We start from the raw sequence: 16,796 nt of genomic DNA, 5'->3' as shown, positions 1-16,796 counted from the left end.
TTTATCCCCCACCCTTCTACACACCCCAGTTCAGGACTTGAGGGGTCAGTTTATCCATTTCCTTGGCTCCAGGCTAGATCCCATCTGACCAATTTTATTAGCCAGATTAGAATCATCTCTCCTGTTTTTAATTTAGAATTCCCACCTAAAGAGGAAATAAATTCTAGCATCATATCCCAGTGTCTTCAGGTGAAGTATAACCTAGTGGATAGAATGGTAGACCTGAGTTCAAAGCCTGACTCAGATAACTTAATAGGTACATAGCTCTGAGCAAGTCACTTAAAACCTCTCAGCCTCAGTTCCCTCATCTGTAATTATTTTTTGTTTAAAAAGTTTTTGGGAAAAGTGATCTTTGAAGGAAAGGAGACTGAAGAGAGTCTTCTTGGGTGTCAGATTTGTAGGGAATATTCCTTAGGCCACGAGCAGGTTATACTAACTTATTTTTGATGATAGCAATGATGTGTCTTCCTACTGCCCACCACCCAGACCAAGAATTGTCCTGTGACTTGAAGGGTCTTTTCTGTAGTGTTGAATTATCTTAGAAATTTCTTTTGAGGCCAATTTCTTTTACATTCTTCCAGATGAGGATCATAAAATCCTTACCCTGAGGTAACCAGTCACTCATAGAGGATAAACCTGGCCTTTCTACCACTCATCCATCTGCACATTATACCTAGCTTCAATATTCCTTTCTTCCAATCCTCTATTTCTGCTTCTTTATTACCTGGCTGAAAAGACTAGACTTTCTTTCTGAAATAAAGAGCTATATTAACTTATTTGAGTTGCAGGTTGAAGTCTTAATCCCTAATAAGGTTTTGTTGACTCCAAGTAAGAGTACCCTGCCCACTGGTTTTCTGAGTGGCCAGGGAGATGTATCCCTGAGGGGCTGGGCCCCCTGTGTGGGTCATCCCAGGTGGGTTGCACTGCTCAAATTCTACTATTTAATTCCATTTCCCACAATCCTGACCAGGTTTGTTGCGATTGTTTTTCCTTAACACCTCCTTTTCCCATTTCCTTTCCCATTTTTCATTTCCTTAAAAACAACAACAACCGCGAAGTTTAATTGAGCTTTTGTTTTACATAGTTATCACTTCTCAATGATCCCCTTCCTTGACCAATCAACATACATATCCTACACTCTTCTGCCTCATTTTTCACTTGGATTGACTTTGAGGCAGTATAGCTCAGCAGAAAGGGATGGGTTTGGAGCCATGAAGACCTACATTTGAATCCTATCTTTTGCTACTGGGCAAATTACAACCTCTTTGAGTTTCGGTTTCCTCTTCTGTAAAATGAAAGGGTTGGGCTAAATGTTCTTAAAGTTCTTTCCCAGGTCTAAATTTGCTCTGTAGTTTGAAGAGAGCTGTGGTTCAGAAGTACTGCTTTGCCACTGCTGCAATTCAGGGCAGGAAGTAAAGGGATGTGATGGCCAGCAGGGAGGGGGACAGGACTGGAACCTGTCCAGAACTTAGGCTTCCTAAGGTCTTTAGGAGACACCAGGGTATCCTTTGAATCTTGTGTTATCAGTTGGCCAAGAAGTGTAGATTCCTGGGGGCCCACCTGTCAGTCTGTTTCTTTTTCAGATGAATGGTTTGGGAAACAAAGCCTTGACTGTTTTCAATTTACCACAAAGGTTTTACTCTGTGTATGACCATTTAGCACCTTGCTGCTTCCAAGAGTTCTCAGTTTCACACCATTAACCCTTTGCTTTCTTGCATAATTAAGAAAAGTACCTTTTAAAAGCTTTCTGGAAGCTTATGCCTTTGAAGAGGCTTCATCCTGTCCCCTGGCCTCCTATCCCTCGTCCCCATCTCCATGTGTCACCTGGTTAGTCAGCCAACATTTTTTTAGTGCCGACTATGTCCTGCCTAGACACAGTGCTGAGCCCTGGAGAGCCAGGGACAAAATCTGAACAGTTCCTGCCCTCAGGAAGCTTATGTTCTAATTTGAGAAACATCTTATACAGATACAAATATATACACAATATAGATCAGATAAATACAAAGCAGTTTAGAGAGGGAAGGCTGGGGTGATCAGGAAAAGCTTCAGTGTAGAAGATGGTGCTTGAGCTGAGTGTTTAGGGAACCCTAGAGGTACAATGAAAATTCATGAAGAGAGATGAAATGATTTGTGTGAAGAGGAGCAAGGAGGCTAGTATTCTAATAGTAGCACTAACATCATCATCACTAGCAATGGTCCTTCGCAATGCAAATATCTTATTTTAGCCTTCCAGCAATCCTGGGAAGTAGGTACCATTATAATCACCATTTGACAGATGTTGAACCTGAGGCAGACAGTAATTCAAATGGCTTGTGCAGGGTTCTACAACTAGTAGTAATTTTTGGAGGCAGGATCAGAACTCCAGTCCTTCTGGCTCCAAGTCCCATGCTCTAAATGTTGCACCACCTGCGTAGTCTGACTAAGTAAGCTTCAGCAGCTAGGTGGTTCAGTGGATAGAGTGCTGGGTCTGGACTCAGGAAGAACTGGGTTCAAATCCTGCCTCTGATAATTACTAGAGAGGGACAGAGACATGGCCAGGCCTGTGCTTTGGGAAAATCACTTCAGTGACTGTGGAAGATGGGTAAGAAAGGGGAACATCTTGAAGCAGTGTTAAAGAATTGCTAATATGTTATCTTTTGCCCTCTAAAACATAATCATATATAGTAAGAGCCGGGGTGCTTTAATTGAGTCAAAGGATCTGAGTTAGCATTGAGTGTTCCTACTATGTGATTTGGGACAGGTCACTCACTTAGTTTTTCTGAGCTCCCGGTTTCCACGCCTGTGAAATGAGGGGAAGGAGGATGGAATAGATGATCTCCAATGTCTCTTGTTCTAAATCCTATGGTTAATCTATAAATCTATAATAATCTATAAAATATATAATATATAAAATAGACATTAGTCCCATCTGACATTATTGTATTCTAAGTGATTTCCTGTGTTCATTCACTTTGATATTTCAAAAGGAAGTTCTTTTTGTAGAAAGAATATTTGGTCTGGGAATTAGTCTGGGTTCCGATTCTGACGCTAACTCTTTTTGTGACTTTAAATAGGGCACTTCATTCTGGACCTCAGTGTTCTCATATATAACAAGGGGTTTGAAAATGGTGTCTGAGGTCCCTTGTATGTCCCTAGTTTCTAGGAAGAAGAATGGAAGTTTCCTTTCCAACTAAGGCACTTTCCAGAACGCCTGGTAAATAAGAACCAAAAGACATCTCATCTTTCCTACTCTTGGGCCTTAATTTCTTTTTTAAAATGCATTGTTATTGATATCTTTTGTTTTTACATCATCTACATTTTCCCCATGTCTTCCTCCCTCCCCTGTCCCAGAGAACCATCCAGAGCTGTACCTTATGACAAAGAATAAAAAAGGGGAAATAAAGTCCTGTAAAACTAAACAACTTATTGAAAAAACCTGACATTATGTACAGTGTTTCACACTTAAACTCCTTCCCCTCTCTGCAAGGAAGTGGCAGGGGGAGAAGGAGGTCATTTACACTGTGCTACCATTTTTCTGGTTAGGGTTTCTTGACTGTGGAAGTTCATGTAAGTGTTCCTCTGTATTCATCAGTCGTCATTTCTTACAGCACAGTAATATTGTTGCTTTTCCATAGACTATAATACCTCAAATTGCTGATAAAACATGGGTAGCCACTCCCCAGTAGGTATCTTTACTTTGTTTCCAGTTCTTCTACTATAAGAAGTGCTACTGGAAATGAGTATATACTTTTAACATACTATTCATGCTCTTTAATTTAAATGAACCTATTTCCTATAGAAACTTGTTGAATGAAAGATTAGTAGTGGTGTGTAAGTGCTTGGTAGGATCATAGACTTAGTACTAGAAGAGATCTTACATCTAGTCCAACCCCTCCATGGTACAGATGAAGAAACAGCGTCAGGAAGGCAAAGTTATTTGGCCTTGATTATACCTATTCAAGGAATTTCAGAGCTACTAGTGACTGTTAAGACTGAGGGTACAGTAAGGTATATGTAGTTGATAGAAGGTTTGATTTGGAGTAGGAAAACTTAGGTTCCAGTCCTGCCTCTGAGATGCTTTTGTGACCACAGGCAAGCCACTTAGCCTTGCTGAGGAATTCAGTTTCATCACTTTTGCATTCGAGGCTCTAATACCTTGAATTGCTAACCTTATAGGGTTGTCGATTGAATGAGGCATGTATATATAGAAAATACTTTGTGAACATTAAAGTGCTTTATATGTCAGTTTCTTTAATGTTCTCCCCCTTGTTTAATCCCATTTCCAAGTCAGTCCTGCTAGTGAATGCACAGAATCAGTAATTTCGCTGAAAGGGACATAGGAAGTCACCTAGTCTAGTCCTCAAAATTTTCAGATAAAGAAGCCACAGTCCAGAGACATGAGGAGTTTGGCCCAAGAAAACAGTGTCTTTAGGGGATCTGGAACAAGGAGAGTTTAGGGATTACATAGAGAAGGGCCAGAGTCCCAGCAAACCTATAGTTCTGCAGGAAGCTTTTGGGTCCCCATCCCTAGAATGAGTATCATTACACACATATGATGTTACATGTGATGTTTATGTAACCGTGTGCACAGGCTGTCTACACACATCCATACCAATTCTTCCCCTCATCCCCCCTACCCCCTATGTTTTCTAATTCTCTTCTCAACTTGCAGCAGGCTACACGAGGGCAGCTTCCTCTCTGCCCCATGTCCCCTTCCCTGCTACTGGCACCCCACCTCCTGCAGCGTCTTCAACCCCTGAGCCTGCCTGCCCTGCCTTTCTATTTCTTGATACAATTTGGGCAGGGAGCCCTGGGCATTAAGCCAGCACCACCTCCCTTCTCCTCTGCTCCCCTCCTTCCATCAGGCCCCACCCCTTGTCTGAGTTGCTGCCATCCCTGGAGCGTGCCAGTTCCGCCCCCTTCAGAGAGGGTTTTCCCAGACGATCTGACTCTGACTCTGGCTATCGGCTCTCTGCCCTGGGCCAAGGTCCAGAGATTTTTCCCCTTTATGGCACAGAAGTATGGGGGGGAGGGGGAGAAAGAATAGCAAAGAAATGACATGATTACTCAATTTAAAAAAAAAAAAAACCTAAGATTGAAAATCATCTGCTCCTTTTCTTTACCACCTGCTTGACAGGAGAGAGTGTAAGCTTTCATGAAAAGAGCACTAGCTTGGGAGGGACACCTGAGTTCCTTTCTATACTTTGCTACCAACTGTGTTGTAACTTTGGCAGTCAATTCTGGGCCTATCTTTCCTCACCTGAAACATAAGAGAATTGGGCTACACATCTCTAAAATCCCTTGTTGCCCCTAGATATTCTGATTCTTTACTTACATAACTGGGAATAGGTTGGATGATATTCCTAAAGGTGGAGTTTAAGACATGACCTAGGGATAAACTGTTCAGATGGTCACCTCATTCTCAAATTTCTAACCAGTTACCAACTACTGGTGCTCTGGTGCATTATAGAGAATACTGGATTTGAAAGCAGAGTCTTTGGGTTTGAATCCAACTCTGCTGGGTACTTTCTGTGTTACCTTTCCTTTGGACTCATGGCTTCATCTGTAACTAACAAGGACATTGGATTAGATAAAATGAGGTCCTTTCCAAGTCTAAAGCTAACATCCCATGAGTTTGCCCTGGAGGACCCAGGACAACAAAATTGCACTTGTCTGCTTTCTGTCTCTTTTAATAGAATACAGTAGGTAGATGTGGAGGGTTTGTTTCTACATTTTGCGTGGGTGGGTAATAAGACTCCTCCTTACTCGTATCCTAAAGGTGACTCCCTCTGAAAGAGGAGTAGTGACATCCCTTTAACCCAAGATGTGGGTACTAGGTGGGAAGTTTTTTTGTTCTTACTTCTTCCAGCAAACTCAGTTTCTTTCTTGTTCTTGAGCAGATTAATACTTTGTGTGTCTGGGAAACAAATAAATCCAACAGTCATTTATTGAGTGACTTTTATGTATGATACTGGCTTCAGACCCTGGAGATGCAAAGACCAAAAAATAAAAATAAAAAAGTCCACAAACCCAAAGAATTTCTGATCAGCCATGGTGAAAATATAAGGATCACTACTGAATGTGGAGAGGCACAGTATCACTCAGTGGCAACAGACGTGGGAACTGACTTACAGATTCTTTTTAGCTTCCCACCATCTTTTGTGCACGTTGTAACAGTGTCTTGTCATACATCATCTGCTTTGCATAAGGAATTTTCATAATTTTTTTGGAATGCAAATTTCTTTTAGAATTCTTTAAAGTCAAATTTGTGTAATGTGAATTTATGTAAAGTGAGAACTGTCAATATGTCCAAAACTCAGTTCTTGTAAGCTTGAAGACCTTAGTCTGCTTGAACATTGCAGCAGATATGTAGATTAGTAGATATAAGTTAGTTGGAGGGAGGAAGCACCAACTGGAATAGCTACTAGTCTAATTTGTAACATAGTGTGTACGGAGGAATGAAATATGAATTAAGGCTGGAAAAACAAGTTGGAGTCAAGTTGGCCATTGTCTGGGAGGCAGGAGCCTCTGAAGTTTTCTGAGCAAGGGAGGACATGATCAGGTAGGATTTGGATGAGACAGTGAAGAGAAGTGGGGTGGTGTCGAGGTGGAGAGGTCAGCTGACCAAGATTGGGTAATTGAATGAGAGATGATGAAGGAAAGAGGAATGACTCTGAGGTGACCAGCCTAGATTACTGGGTCAGTCAGATGGTAGTGCCCTTGTGTGTTCGTCCTTCATTGCCGAAGAAAACCATGCCATCAGAGAAATAATGATGTGGCTTGCATTTGACTTTGTTTTGAGTGAGGGAAGGTTGTGCAGGTCACTAGCCTCACTTTTTCTCCAGAGTCATCTGAATCCATTGACCAGAGATATTCATCAGGAAGACTGGAGATGACCCAGGTTGAGGCAGTTGGGGTTAAGTGACTTGCCTAAGGTCACACAGCTAGTGAGTGTCAAGTGTCTGAGGTGAGATTTGAACTCAGGTCTTCCTGACTCCTGCACTGGTGCTCTATCCACTGCATCACCTAGCTGCCCCTTGGTGCCTTTGTAACAAAATAGGAAGCTTGAAGAAGGTGTGAGTTTGGTGGGAAGAATTGTTTTGGACATACAGACAGTTCTCACTTTATGAAAATCCACATTATGCAAATTTGACTTTAAAGTATTCTAAAATTCTAATATAAAGCATTCCAAAAAACTTATGGAAATGCCTTATACAAATCGATGCTGTATGATAATACACTGTACAAAGTGTACAAATGGTGGTGGGAAGCTAAAGAAGGTGGATGAAGCCAGTGGTCATAAGCCAATAGACTTGGAAATGAAAATAATTAGAAAATATGAAGAAAGACAAAAATCTTCATTGACAGCACATGAACTTAGTGTTGCAGTGACCCCTGAACACCATAGTGAAAGATGCTGCCTGGATAAAGGAGCATGAAAAAGGCAGAGCTTGCAAGAAGTCGACTTCTCTATTGAAACAAAGAAAAGGTGCTATTCTAGGGATGCAGAAGCTATTAACTATATGTATAGAGGACCAGATTCAGAATAGTATTCCTTTAAGCTTGATGACAATTCAAGCTAAGGCTCAAAGCCTCTTTAAAGATTTAAAGGAAAAGCACCCACCCTGAAGGCACACAGATATTTATAGTAAGCAGTGGTTGGTTTGCATGATTTAAAAATCGTGCAGAATTTCACTATGTGCAAATGTCAGGAGAGGCTGCTAGTGCAGTCATTGAAGCAGCAAAGAAGTTCCCAGAGTTCTGCAAAAAATAATAGATGAAGGTCCCTGCTTGCCAGAGTAAATTTTTAATGTAGGTGAAACTGGTCTGTTTTATCAAAGAATGGTATTTTGAACCAACATCTCAGTAAAAACAGGCATAAAGCTTCTTTTGCTTGAAGGAAATTCATTTGAGACTTGCAAATTAAAATCTGTTCTTGTGCCCCACTCGGAAAATCCCAGAGCATTGAAATGATCGGCAAGGCAATAGTACCTGCGCATTATCTCAAGAACCCTAAGGCATGGATGGGGGGGAGGAGGGGGGACTGGAGTCAGGAGGGCTTGAATTCAAATGTGGCTTCAGACACTTCTTAGTTGTGTGACCATGGGTAAGTCACTTAAACCCTGTTTGCCTCAGTTTTCTCATCTATAAAATGATCTGGAGAAGGAAATGGCAAACCACTCCAGTATCTTTGCCAATAAAACCCCACAAAGGGGTCACAAAGTTCTCCTGAAAAATGACTAAATAACAACAACAGAAGGGCATTATCATCTTTGAATAATGGTTTATATATTGCTTCATTCCCTAAGTTGAGAAGTTTTGAAACGATAATGGCATTCTTTCAAAATTCTGCTTCTTTTGGAGAGTGCCCCAGGTAGTCATATGGATGATTTTAATGAAAATGTAAAATTGGTTTGCTTCCCCTTAACACTACCTCATTATTACAACCTATGGATTGGGGAGTGAGTGTTATTTATGCACTACATTTGCCCTGGCAATTGCAGTTTCAAATGCAAATAAGGATTTGACACTGAGAGGTTTCCTGGAAGTCCTGTAATATTTACCGTGTAATCCAGAATATTGCTAAGACGTGGGAAGATGTAACAGCCGGTGTGGATTTGACAAAGGTGAAAAGTGAGTTACAAGATTGTAAAATTAGCACAAGAATTGGAGCTAGAAGTGGATGAGTAGGATGTGGAGGAGTTGATTGAGTCTCATGGAGAAGAACTGGCTAATGAGGATCTGATTGAGCTGCCAGCTGCAAAGAAAGGGAAGCTTCTGAACTTGGGAGTTGAACTAAGAAGGCTTGAAACAATGAAGCATAGTTAGCAGAAACATTTCACCATTTGAGTGAATTTTTTTTTCTTATATTGAAAAGATAGGTCCAAATACTTCATGATTATTTAAAAGTTCAGAGACTAATTAGGATAATATTGCTTGCTATCATCAGACATGGGGAACAGAAGGGAACCACTGTCCAAATATCTTTTGGTAGCTTCGTAAAACAAAAAAATTGTGTAGTAATCCACCAGTGATAAAGGTTGGATTTGGTGGGTGCGGAAAGGGCAACATATTGCTCACTTATGTTAACTTTACTGTACAATACTGTGTATACTCTATCATAAGCTTTACCTTTTGTTTCATAATTCTATTTATTATTGTGGTACGGTATTTAATATGCCTGTATTTTAGTACATTTTATGACTTGTATAAAAAAGTATTTTGTGCATGCTTTTGTTATATGCACTAAGTGAAGTGAGTGGGCAGGGACAAATTTATACTTTGTAAAAATCACTTTACGCAGAGGTTTGTGCAATGGCTCATTTTACATAAAGTGAGAACTGTCTATATTGAGTTTGAGATGCTGGTGCGATACCTGGTGGATTGTGGTTTAGCAGACTGATGCTTGAAAGGGAGAAACAAGGAGGACTATGAAGATCTGGAAGTCATTAGCATAGCGATGATAATTAAACCTCTAGGAGAAGATTTAAAAAAAAGGGAAAAAGTATAAAGTGGTCCAAGGACAGAGACTTTGTTTAACCTCATGATAAGAGAGGCTGGTAGATGGATGAGAGAATCCATAAAGAAGACAGAAAAAGAGTACTCAGTCAGGTAGGAGAAGTAGAGGATGGGGGAGTGTCAAAAGATCCCAAAGTGTGCAAAGCACTGTGGAAAGGATCACTTGGGGACCATTGTGGGGCAAGGAGCCCAGATTTGTACCTGGGTCGTTGGAATTTCTGCCTAAAATATGATGAGCTCTTATAGATAAGTTGCCTTATTTTACAGCTGAAGAAATTGAGATTCAGTGTGATAACATCATGCCTTACCCAGGGTCACAATGTAGGTAGCGGAACCTTGTACTGCTCAACTGAACAGCAGGTACACTGAGGATGTAGCATGTTTCTGCTGATTCTGCTGATTCTGTTTGTAAAAACTGACATTTGGTGGTCTGACTCTTAGTATTTGATTGGTTCTGACCTGATTGGAATGTGGACTTCAATTTTCCCTAAGGAGAAGATGGAATGATTCTTAATTAACAATGGCCCCTTTTAGAGGATGAGCTGGGGAGTGGGAGAAAGATGAGCTTGGAAGAGTGGTATTCTTTTTTTAAGCAGGGAGTGGGAGGGAGTTTCTGACTTGCCCAGAATTACTAGTTAGCTGTCAGGTGTGCACTCTGCCCTCTCAGGAGGCCCCAGCCTGGTAAGAAAGGACAGGTGTCCTGGGCAGATGCCCCTCCCCCTCCCATGCATTCTAAACACCCCACCCCGCCATTTCCTCAACAGCCAGCTGCAACCAGAGCCCTTGATGATAAAACAAGATTATTTCAGTAAAGGTCAATTGCTTAAGATCCACTAATTTGAGAAGGTGATCATTCCAATCCTGAGAGAAACCCTTACATGAGTTATGGAAAAATGTGTGGCTTGCAAAGCAAGTTAATGTAAAGAAGATTCTGGGGAAATGTTTAACCTATAGGAAATCAACATTTGTCAGCACTTTGAGCCACGCTCATGTTATACATGCTAACTCTTCAAAAGAACAGGCTTGGCAGGACCTCACGGTGGCAACAGGTCATTAGTCTAGTTTGAATCACTATATTTATTTAGAGTAAGAGAACATAGAATGTCAGAGCTAGAAGGGACCTTGAGAAGCTATCTAGTCCACCCCCCTCCCTTGGGAAGTCACAATACTTAACAGATTAAAACTCACATGACCTAGCATAGGGCTGTTGGAAAGGAACACAATTGCATCTCTGTCATCTCACTTTAACTCAGGCTTTACACAATTTCAGAATAACCTTTCTTTCTAAATTTTTGATCTGCTAGAAATGTGAAAGGAGCAATAGGATGAAACTGGGGCTACCTGGGGCTCTTTTTGCTGGGTTGTCAGTTGTTGGGACTTCCTTTTCCTCTGTTCCCAATTCTGTAAGCACTTTGTCTTTTGAGTCATCCTATGTCTTTGAAAAATCTGTTTCTCTGATAACTGTGTTTGAATCTCCCAGTTCTTAACCTGTCAGAGGAAAAGGAAAGCTCCCCTGCCTATTCCTTGCCACTATATATTTCCTCCCAGTTCTTCGCTCTTTCAAAGAATATGCATTCCACATACCAACTTCATTCAGTCTTTGACTGGAGTGGCACAATGAACATGTAGAATGGGTATGGTTGTTCAGTGTCCTTCCACTCTGGGGAACGTACCCAGGGCATAATGTAGCCCCTATCCACAGAGAAAGGCAGCAGTAAAGAGGTTGCAGGATCTGGACCCAAAAGAATCTGCCCAGTCACTGATTATCATTGTGACCTGGTACTACCAGGCATTTAACATCTCTGAGCCTCTCTTCTCTAAAGAGAGAGAGAAGGTGGCAGTTTGGTGGTGCAGTGGATAGAGCACTGGTCCAGGACCTAAGTTCAAATTTGGCCTCAGATACTTGCTGGCTGTGTGACCCTGGGTAAGTCACCTAACCTCAATTGTCCCAAAGAACAACATCCTCCCCAAAAAAACAAAGAAGAGGAAGGGGGGAAAAAATCTATTTTAAAGTGCCTACTATGTGCCAGGCAGTGTGATAAGGGTGGTACAAAAATCTTGAGAGTGAGATTGAACTAGATTACCTCAGTGGTGTCCTCTTCTAGCTATAGATATAGTGAGCAGAAGCAAAAACAAAAAACCCTATGAGATATAGAATTGTAGAATTCTACAAGCTTCCCCAAATAGGCTTCTTTATTTTTTGTATTTCATTGTTTCTCTTGGTTCCCTTTGTGGTTGATAGTAACCCAAAAAATCTGAAAGCGGCACAGAATATAGAATTGATTGTAGTGTTAGCAGGACCAACATTGGTCACTGAATATCCAACCCACACTTTTATATAGGTGAGGAAACTAAGACCAAAAGAATTGAAGTGGTGGTGGTGGTGGTGGTGGTGGTGGTAGCAGCAGCAGCTCCACAAGACTGTACCCCCGCTCTCCTGCTTGATTCCTCCTACTCCAGAGCTCTTTCCCCATGAAACCACACATACCTAGAGTACATCTTGAAGCCTCCCCTGACTCTCTTGAGAATGGCATCCAGTGCACTCACCTGCCAGGTTCCAGGGTCTGCTTCTCTTGCCTGAGGAGGCCAGCTTAGTTAGGAAGAGGCTGAAAGAAATCAAAATCTGACCATGGCCTCTGAATATGTCAGCTCGCACTGCTTGGCTCTTAGAGCATCCCTAATGCATTGTCTATGAAATATGAGAAAGTTGAGAAAGCTAAGGGTTGTAATATTGATAACATTATTGCAGTAGCAATATTCTGCTTTTACTACATTTGTAACCTTCAGCTCTTTGCAGCTAGAGGTTGTCTCTTGCTTTGCCTTTACTTTACAGGTCATGTGTACCTATGAGGTTTGTTGGCCTTCTCTTTCCATTCTCTGTGGTTTGAGGTTTTTATTTTTGGGGGAAAGGTTCTGAGTCAGGACTTCCCTGTTTGCTGATAATGGAGGGGAGAACTGAAAATTTAAAGTTAGTTGGGGGTACAGAGAACATGTTATCTGGGCAGGGCATGTGCCCAGGAGGGGTGGGTGGGGCCCTGCCTATCAGAATGGGGGAGGGGAGGGGTTGGGTTCTTTCATTGGTTGGGTTGTTCCGTTCTTCCCACCCAGCTTCCAGGGACTGGGACATTCCTGACATTCCAGACGATCTCAGTGCCTTTGCTTTCAGGATGTGGATTAACATCCCAAGAAGAGATTTGATTTCACCACTGCCCTACCTCGCCATACCCATACCTCCCCATCTCTACCCACCCTGTCCCCCAATCTTTTAACCAACCTACCAGAAAAGAAAACCCCTGGAAGGAGTAGGGGCAGGACACCATGGGAGCAAATGAATCCCTCTGTGACTTTTGACGTGTTTAAACAAAAGATAAAAGCTTGTGTGATTTTGTCCCTATTTAAATTTCTAGGGAAGCAGAAGTGCCCTGGGCTCTAGCTGGGGACAGAATAACCCCTGGCACTTCTGACGCATAATGAGGCCATGTCTTGGGAGAAACATCTTAGAGTTTGGAGAGAACCACAGCTGTTTGGGCACCTAGATAAGCTAGACTAGACTACAGGAATGCGTTGGGGGGGGGGGATCAGAACTTCTAGATTCCACTCCTGGCCCTATCTCCAACTCTTTCATATGATTATTGGACGAGTAGTTTTCTTTCCCTGGCCCTCAGTTTTCCTCTTGTAAGATGAGGTGATTGGATGTATACAGTCAAAGCACCTTTCTAGCGCGGGCACAGTTTGACTCTGGAACAACTCAGTTCAATTTACTCAATATTTAAATGCCATTTTGTGCATGATATGGTGTTTGAGTTACAGGATCACAGACTAAAAGATGGAAAGGACCTCAGGCCATTTTGGTCCTTATTTTGTAACTTTCATTTTTGCCTCTGTATATCTCATTTTCTCTCTTGGATCTACCCTCTCTGTCAAGAAGTGGATGCTTCGTTGTTGGTCCTCTGGAATTGTGGTTCTTCATTACATTGGTTAGAGTTGAGTCTTTCAGTGTTGTTTGTCTTTTACCACATTATGTTGTTATCATTCTGCTGGTTCTGCTTACTATATTCTGTATCATTTCATATGAGCCTTACCCATGATTCTCTGAAGTGATCCCTTCACAATAATATTCCATTACTTTCATATACAATAATTTATTGACAGAAAGTGAGAATATGTTTGCACATAAAGGTCTTTCCCTTCCTCCCACCCTCCTTCTCTGATCCTCTAGGGTATTGACCTAGTAGTGCTATAGCTGGGTCAAACGTTGCACACTGTCCCTCTCATTTTCCAAATATAAAAACTCCAGGTTTGTATGGTGGTTACAGCTCCATTTCCTGTTAGTTGCTGGTGAATTATCCAGGCTTTAGGGCTCTTGGACATAAAAAGCAAATTCCCTTAGGCAAATGTCAGCACTCTAGTTGTGGTGGGTTCTGGGCTAAGCCCTGGGGATACAAATACAAGCCAGCTTGGTTCTCCTTACCCTCAACAAGTTACAGTTTCTGGGGAAAAGTAACACATAGAAAACAGTGCTTTGTACTGCAGTTATTGTCATAGGGCAAATTGATTGACATCCTATTCAGGAAATGGTAGTTTGATTTGATGACCCTTGGAATTATTTCTTTTAATTCTCTTCCCTCCTTCCCCCCAAGATAATACTGTAACTCTTCCATAATCTCAGCAGTGATCCTTGCAGACTCTTTTCCTTATCTTTCTCCTCTTTTTTAATACCAATGACATGGGGCTTATTCTGGGGCTGAAGTCACTGGGTTCAGTCTGTGGCCCTGGAAGGCTTTTTCTGTGTTGTTGGAAGGTTTGTTCAGGCTGATAGGATCATAGATTAGACCTTGAAAGGGACTTTAGAGGCCATTTTAGAGCAACCCCTCCATTTTATAGATGAGAAAATGGAGGCATGAGGACATTACATACAGGTAATAAGCCAAGATGTATCCCCAAAATTTTAACTCTAAATTCAGCACATTATCTGGAAAGGTATTCAAGGCCCATGTGATCTTGACCTCCTTCTGCACTAACAAAATTAACAAGATTCAGTCGTAAGACAAGCATTAATATCTGCTGCTTCTTTCTCCAAAATCACTGAGTTCGGCTGTCCGCTCCCAAAGGGGGCGTCATTACTACTTTTCTTTGATGAAAGTCCAAAGTGACCCTTTTAAGAGGAACTAGAGAAGATTGGCACACTTGGAAATGGAGAGGTGGTAAATGACTTCAGCAAGGCAGGGATCTTTTGGCTCTTGGGTCATTAGACACTGTGTAGTGCTGGCTGAATGGACATGGTCCTGAGCTCTGGGTGTTTACAGTGAAAGACATAAAGAACCTAAAAAGACAGCTATGCAAACATTTGGTCAGCTAAAGTAATTTATGTGATATGTAAACCTGACAGCCAGTGCATTCATTGCACTGCTTAGTATAGATTTACTTAACCATGTTGCCAAGAAAGTCAGCCTCTTTGAGCCTCAGTTTCCTTATTTATAAAATGAAGAGATTGTGCTAGATGAAGCATCTGCTGTGAACAGGGTGGGGGAGGGGAAGTAGTGAGGTGCAAAACAAAAAAAAAAGTTTGCACTGTCTTGACATTTTGAATGTTGTTTGGGAAGAGAGTAGGGTGGGAATGGTGGGAAGTAGTATACTTACAGATGGCTACCAAGAAGCAGAAATGGGTGGGTGGGAGAAAAATAAGCCATAAGCTCCCTTCTTATGGTTTAGCTGATTCCCTAAATCTGTAATACTACTATTGATAATCCAGTTATAGAAAAGCAGAGTTTCTACATGGGGCCCCTTTCTTCTACTTAGTTACTTAAACTCAAGACCAATATCCACAGCACTGAGATCAGTTGAACCAGAGATTTAGAATTGGAAGGGACTTCTTGAAGATAATCTAACCACACCATTTTATGGATGGAAAAACTGAGGCCCAGATCGCACAGTAATGATTTCAGATTTCAACTTGGATATTCTGGTTCCAAACTGAGTACTTTCTACCACTACATCATGTTGCCACTATGAAAAATTGGTGATAGTAACTTTGTTGGCCTTTGAGAAATAGCTGTGAGTAGGTTAGCCTTGAGAGATGGGGATTAAGGTTGTGTAGTGGTATCCATGGCATGTATGTGGTTATTGTGGTTATTAGAAATGGCAATGCCATAGCAATAATTGGAAAGAACAAAAAGATGGAACTGAAAGATATAATTACAAAAACCAAGCTTGGCTGGCCCACAAAAGGAGCTGAATAAAGGCAACACCCCTCCCTGCCTTTCAGCGGTGGGAGAATAGGGGATGAGGAATATTAACTATACTGTTGGACATTTGGGATGTATTGGTTGGTTTGACTCCCCTTTTTTGTTTGCTTTTTACTATTTACTATTTAGTTCAATGATTCCCTCACTAAGTACGGAGGAAAGGGGGAGATATTTTTAAAGTGAAGCTGACATTGAAACAAAATCAAGAAGAATTTTAATGCAGTGTCATTGGTTATCTTGGCATCTAGATAATGGTCCAGGCATGAGTGACTGACTGCTTTATCTTTCCGTTTCAGGAGCCGCAAAATTCAGATCCGAAATATCCCACCTCAGCTTCGATGGGAGGTAAGTGCCCTTCAGGGGACTCTCAGGTTGGGGAGGAGGAAGAGCAGCTGTTTTTACTGGAGAGACAGATTTCTGGGAGGTATATAGAAAGAAAGCACATGTCATTCAAAGTCTGCAGACTGAATAGGGAGGAGGGAAGGTATTCCCAGCTGTTATTTCATGGGGAGTGGGGAGAGGGATGATAGTTAAGAGATAGGAAGGTTTCTCACCACAGAACCTGGGTAGCTAGTGCTGAGTTGAGACAGATTCTGAGCCCCTTCTCCCACATTAGAGCTCAGTCGTCATCATCACCATCATCACCATCATCACCATCATCACCATCATCACCATCATCACCATCATCATTTTCATTACTGGCATTTATATAGCACCTACTATATGCCAAGTACTGTGCTAAGCACCTTATACATATACATTTTATCCTCACGACAACCTTGGGAGATAAATGCTATTATCCCCATTTTATAGTTGAGGAAAGTAAGGCAAGAAGAGGTTAAATGACTTGCCCGGGGTCACACAGGTAGTAAATGTCTGATTTGATCTTGGCTCTTCATGACTCTAGGCCAAGTAATCTATCTACTGTACCAGCTAGCTCCTCATTAGTCACCTTCTGACTCTCCTTGTGGTGAGAGGGGGGTGCAAGTGACCTAGTGGGCTTATGAAGTGAGTGTCACACCTGACAGCATTGAACTGGCCTAGGGAGTTAAA

At 41.7% G+C, this 16,796-nt stretch overlaps 1 protein-coding gene across 2 annotated transcripts in view; it reads left to right on the top strand.

The window, feature by feature from the left end:
* Window positions 1-16,796, top strand: part of IGF2BP1 (insulin like growth factor 2 mRNA binding protein 1) — a 60,511-nt gene that overhangs the window by 21,055 nt on the left and 22,660 nt on the right. For both annotated transcript variants that reach the window (XM_072646137.1, XM_072646138.1), the window contains exon 3: window positions 16,040-16,088. In XM_072646137.1, coding sequence (XP_072502238.1) covers window positions 16,040-16,088 — 49 coding nt within the window. The remainder of the gene's footprint in view (window positions 1-16,039; window positions 16,089-16,796) is intronic.

Source organism: Notamacropus eugenii, chromosome 2 (assembly GCF_028372415.1).
Source record: "Notamacropus eugenii isolate mMacEug1 chromosome 2, mMacEug1.pri_v2, whole genome shotgun sequence".
NCBI lineage: Eukaryota > Metazoa > Chordata > Mammalia > Diprotodontia > Macropodidae > Notamacropus > Notamacropus eugenii.
Note: the sequence above shows the minus strand (reverse complement) of the source record. Positions and strands in the feature narration are given on the sequence as shown.